The sequence below is a fragment of the Gadus chalcogrammus genome, chromosome 3, assembly GCF_026213295.1.
Source record: "Gadus chalcogrammus isolate NIFS_2021 chromosome 3, NIFS_Gcha_1.0, whole genome shotgun sequence".
NCBI lineage: Eukaryota > Metazoa > Chordata > Actinopteri > Gadiformes > Gadidae > Gadus > Gadus chalcogrammus.
Genome location: NC_079414.1, coordinates 26,573,983 through 26,578,982, shown reverse-complemented (window position 1 = coordinate 26,578,982; position 5,000 = coordinate 26,573,983). Strand labels below are relative to the sequence as shown.

Below are 5,000 nucleotides of genomic sequence, written 5' to 3'. Positions count from 1 at the left end.
CGGGTTACATTCAAGCAACGTGGAACTCCTTAACTCCTCCTCCTCACCACAAATCAAATCCAAAGAAATCAGGTTTTCAAGTTTTGATATCCTATTCTGGAAAACTTTCAATGATCCTTTTTGGGATATTTTGGCAACAGTGAAGCAAGGGGGAATTGGGATGTGGTTGTGGTTGTTGGACAGATGAGGCCGAAACTGGACTAAAAGGTTGTCATAAATTAGTTATTTTTTTTGTGTTTTGCTTACTTATGCACCAAACCAATATAATACCAATATAAATAGAAAAGTGTGCACGTGTCCGGGGTGAGTGTGCACGTGTCCATGGGGGTAGGGGGTGATCGACACAAGGCAAAGAAGAGTCTATCGAGGGAGTGAACAGGTTGAGCCTTCATCAAGTTGGTGGTGGTTCGGGTCAGGGTTCGTCTGTAAACTCTGGAAAACTTTGCATAAAATACTAAAAACGTATCAGTACCAGCAGGTGTGTCATAGAAAATACAGTGGTACCTTCAAACTCGGAAATAACAGCGTGACACTACGGTGCGCGTTTGGGGTCGCCTGTAGCTCGAAGCTGAGCTACAGGACGTAGAGAGTTCCTTCAAAAACTCTTCAAGCAACGCGTGTAAAACCCAAGGTTTCCTCTAAACGAATTGCCCGTGAAAATCTCACAGAACCTCGAGGCCCACAAAGGAATTTGGAATGCCAATATCTCAAGCTCTCTCAAGAGTCTCGACCCCTCCACCTTGACCACTCGTTATAAAAGGTCAAGGCCCATAATATTCAATAGTCGTCCCTTAATTGACCACCCTAACGAACCAACCCAAGGCGTCAGTATCCATCATTCAAATACCGAGAATGTTCTTACTTTCGAAGAGTCATCAACAGGAATGTCGGCACTAAGAACAAAAACATTCTTCATAGTCCCGACATTCAAAAGGAGTTTTATGACCGGGCGTTCTTGTGACAAACAGCCAATCACCAGCCGGGGGCCGTTCCAATTCACACCCTAAACCCTCCCCAGGCCGCATTCCAAACGAGAAGGCTCAGAAGAAGAGGGGAGGAGTCTCGAGAGGTAAACCGACAGATGGACCGCCTCTCCTTATCACCTCTCCTCCTCCTCCCCCCCCACCACTGTCTACCAGGAGGTGAAGAAGGATCTCTTCTCCTCCTCCTCCTCCTCTTCCTCACACTGTCTACCAGGAGGTGAAGAAGGGCCTCTCCTCCTCCCCCCCCACTGTCTACCAGGAGGTGAAGAAGGGCCTCTCCTCCTCCTCCTCTTCCTCACACTGTCTACCAGGAGGTGAAGAAGGGCCTCTTCCCCCCCCCCCCCCTCACTGTCTACCAGGAGGTGAAGAAGGGCCTCTCCTCCTCCTCCTCCTCTTCCTCACACTGTCTACCAGGAGTTGAAGAAGGGCCTCTCCTCCTCCTCTTCCTCACACTGTCTACCAGGAGGTGAAGAAGGGCCTCTCCTCCTCCTCCTCCTCCTCCTCCTCTCCCTCACACCGTCTACCAGGAGGTGAAGAAGGGCCTCTCCTCCTCCTCCTCTTCCTCACACTGTCTACCAGGAGGTGAAGAAGGGCCTCTCCTCCTCCTCCTCCTCCTCTTCCTCACACTGTCTACCAGGAGGTGAAGAAGGGCCTCTCCTCCTCCTCTTGCTCACACTGTCTACCAGGAGGTGAAGAAGGGCCTCTCCTCCTCCTCCTCCTCTTCCTCACACTGTCTACCAGGAGGTGAAGAAGGGCCTCTCCTCCTCCTCTTCCTCTTCCTCACACTGTCTACCAGGAGGTGAAGAAGGGCCTCTTGCAGTGGAAGGTCTGAGTGAAGGCGTTGCCGAGGGTGACCACGCGGCCGTGGCCCCCGGAGCGGCTTCGCTCCACCACCACACGAGGCATCTGGACCAGCTGGATGGGGCTGCGGCCGTCCTTCAGCGCCTGGCTCAGGTTCAGCACCTGGGGGGGGGGGGGGTGTGCAACTTAACGAGGTGATATCACCCCACCGGGTGTGATTGGGATCAACCATTAAGTACAAGGACTTATAGTGATGGGTGCGTGTACTTATGAAATAATTTTTTCTATCCTTGTTTTTTTTTTTGTGGGCTCATGGTTTTGTTTAGGTGGGATACGTATGTATACATGTGTTGTGTTGGGTTGTGTGTATGTATGCTGGTTGCTCGTACGCCTACATTTCTCTGCCGAGATGAATAAAGTATATCTTATGCTATGTTATCTAGTACATTTGCTTTGAGTATACTGTATTCTAAGTAAGTGATAAAGGGGAGATATCATGCCACCGGGTGCGAGTGTGATTTGCACATTACAAGCTGTTTGGATGTAAGTCGTTCCCTGTGTTTTAGTGACATCACAAGTGGGCGTGTGCACCTAGATGTACGCTGGATAGATCAGTCTACCAGCCTATACAGTGCGATGTCACAAAAACACAGGGATGGGCAGATGGCTACATGGCTTGTAATAGCTAATCCCACTCATGCCTGGTTACTTATTTCTTGATCACAGTACTCTTCATGTAAGTGTACTACAATACACTTTCAGATAAATTAATTTCTTTCAGTACAATCACTTACCACTTAGTATTTTGCAATTTTGTATACTATTTCAATGAAAGACAGCTCAAAATGGACTTACATTAAAGTGACCTTTATGCAAGCATACTTTAATAAACTGATTTAGGGTGAAGAGCAGAAACATGGGTGAAATCTCATATCTTACCTGCCCCCTCATGACCGACATCTGTCTTTCAAACATGGTCTTGTCGAAGCCTTTGTCCGTCTGAAAAAGGTTCAAAACAAAGTTAACATCATCGCGGAGGAGCGCTCCTTAAACCTGGCGTGTGTCACGCACGTGTGAGGCATGTGACGCTGGTCACGGCAGTGGCCTGGTAGGGGGCAGCAGACCAGCGACACATTCCGTGGCCCAGCGCTAGATGGCTGTGAGGGGAACAGCCACCGCAGACCACAGAGTTTACAGCCAGCGAGGGACGACCACCAGCTTCCGCAAAATACTCAGGACTCACTTGTTCACAGTTCCCCGAGACTCTGCAGAGCCTTCCCCCTTACCACCCCCCCACAACCCTCTTACGCACTTAAGTTACATAAAAATACAAATTAGCATTGTGTAGTATCTTATCCTAGCTATCTTTGGTGAATTAGGGGCATTGGTTAACATAGCGATTGTTAGTGCTTGGCACTTGGTTCTATGAACATCCTTACTGTACCGACAGAGATATATTGTTGTTTCTCCTTCTTCTGACAAATGTACTTATGTGTAAGTCGCTTTGGATAAAAGCGTCTGCTAAATGCCCTCAATGAATAAATAAAGAAATAAAGAAAACCAGAACCTGTTTGTTTTCTGGATTACACATGGCATGATGTATATGTTGATTGCGTTCATATTGTTTGTATCTTTTGTTAATATTATCCGTTATTGAAATATGTGGGTTAATGCCAAATTTATATAATCTTCAAAAAGGAACGTGTCACCACAGACTTCAGACAAAAAGTCTTCACAAACAGGAGTCACACTCAGCCGTATCATTCTTCACATCAATACTCTCAGCAAATATTGTCACAGAGTCACAGAAAAACGACTAATTCGACTAATTTATACACATTCTACCTTTTTGTCTGGCATATATAACACCCAGCTGGGGCCAGACTGGGTGATGTCATGAGCTGGCAGAATCAATATAGATATCTCAGAATGTAAATCAGTTATGAAGAGTAAACTGCACTACATCGTGTAGAATTTTGCAAAAAACATTCTTGGAAGTCGGCGGTAATCAAACAGATTTGTTTCATGTTCGCACGCAATATCCGAGTCTCGTCCAGAAATGAGCCAAGCCATAAGCTAATTAGCATTAGACATGGGAAACTCATTTCAGTGCACGTACAGAATCTCAAAAAGCGCTTGAGTGTGCATTTGTTAAACGTGGTGAAAGGCATGGGTTGGACCGTGAGACGTGATTGGCTCTGCTGATTATAAGCATTGCAGCTCTTTCCGAAATAATTGCATCTGATGACTGGCTTGTCTCTCGCTGGATACTAACCCCAGACGAGCACAGGCCTGGTCATTTGTTTTCAATCCCTCTTAAATAACCGTTGGTGGCGCCTCAGTTATAAATGCTGCTGCCGTCCCCAGTTTAAAAACAGGGTCTTATTTTCGGTGTGTATACACACTCTGTTTTGGCAGCGCAGCGGCAGAACGAGCACCCTGCCGACGTCAGGACCGCAGAGTCGCTCACCAGCGTCCGCAAACCAGTCAAGACTCCCTTATTCAGAGTTCACCTGGACTTTGCATAGCATCCCCCTTACTCTACCCCCCCCCCCCACACCCCTCTCACGCACTTAAAAATAGTTCTTAGCATTGTGTAGTATCTTATCCTAGCGATCTTAGCTGTATATGGGGAATGGGTTAACCTAACGATTGTTAGTGCTTGGCACTCGTTTCTATGAACGTCCATACAGCACTGACAGCGACATATTGTTGTTTCTCCTAGTATCTCCTATAGTGTCTGCTCAACGGCCTCAACGTGAATGCGTGTACCTTGAACATCTCATAGAGGTCCTCACAGAGATCCTGTACAAAGTTCATGTCTGAGAGGCGGGGCAGCACCAGGTCCCTGGTCTCCTGGGAGAAGGCCACCTTGGCGGCGGGCAGCCAGGCCCAGTGGAAGGGGTCTGGGGGAGGAGGGGGGAGAGGGGGGAGAGGGGGGAGGGTTAGGGCACGGATCCCTGGCAGGAGAAGGGAGAGGTGTAAGGCGAGAGGCCGGTGGGGTGCTGGAATACTCACAGGCCCTCCATTCATCAGGGTGTTTAAAGGGAAAGGCAAGGCCGTTGTCTATGGCCGCGATCTTGACGCAGGAATCTGAGCTGGTCTCGGACCACTCGGTTTCCTACGAACCAGGAGGGAGGGAGGGAGGGGGGAGGGAAAGAGGGGTGGAGGGAGGGAGGAAGGGAGAGGGAAAGAGGGGTGGAGGGAGGGAGGGGG

The 5,000-nt window shown here is 48.5% G+C and overlaps 1 protein-coding gene across 1 annotated transcript in view; it reads right to left on the bottom strand.

The window, feature by feature from the left end:
- LOC130380139 (phosphatidylinositol 4-kinase type 2-beta-like) overlaps window positions 1–5,000 on the bottom strand; it is a 6,362-nt gene that overhangs the window by 543 nt on the left and 819 nt on the right. The window contains exons 2-5 of the mRNA XM_056587321.1: window positions 4,803–4,905; window positions 4,557–4,690; window positions 2,724–2,783; window positions 1–1,946 (exon numbers count right to left, since the gene is read on the bottom strand). The exon at window positions 1–1,946 is cut by the window's left edge and continues 543 nt beyond it. Of these exons, the coding sequence (XP_056443296.1) occupies window positions 1,773–1,946; window positions 2,724–2,783; window positions 4,557–4,690; window positions 4,803–4,905 (471 nt within the window). The 3' untranslated portion in view covers window positions 1–1,772. The remainder of the gene's footprint in view (window positions 1,947–2,723; window positions 2,784–4,556; window positions 4,691–4,802; window positions 4,906–5,000) is intronic.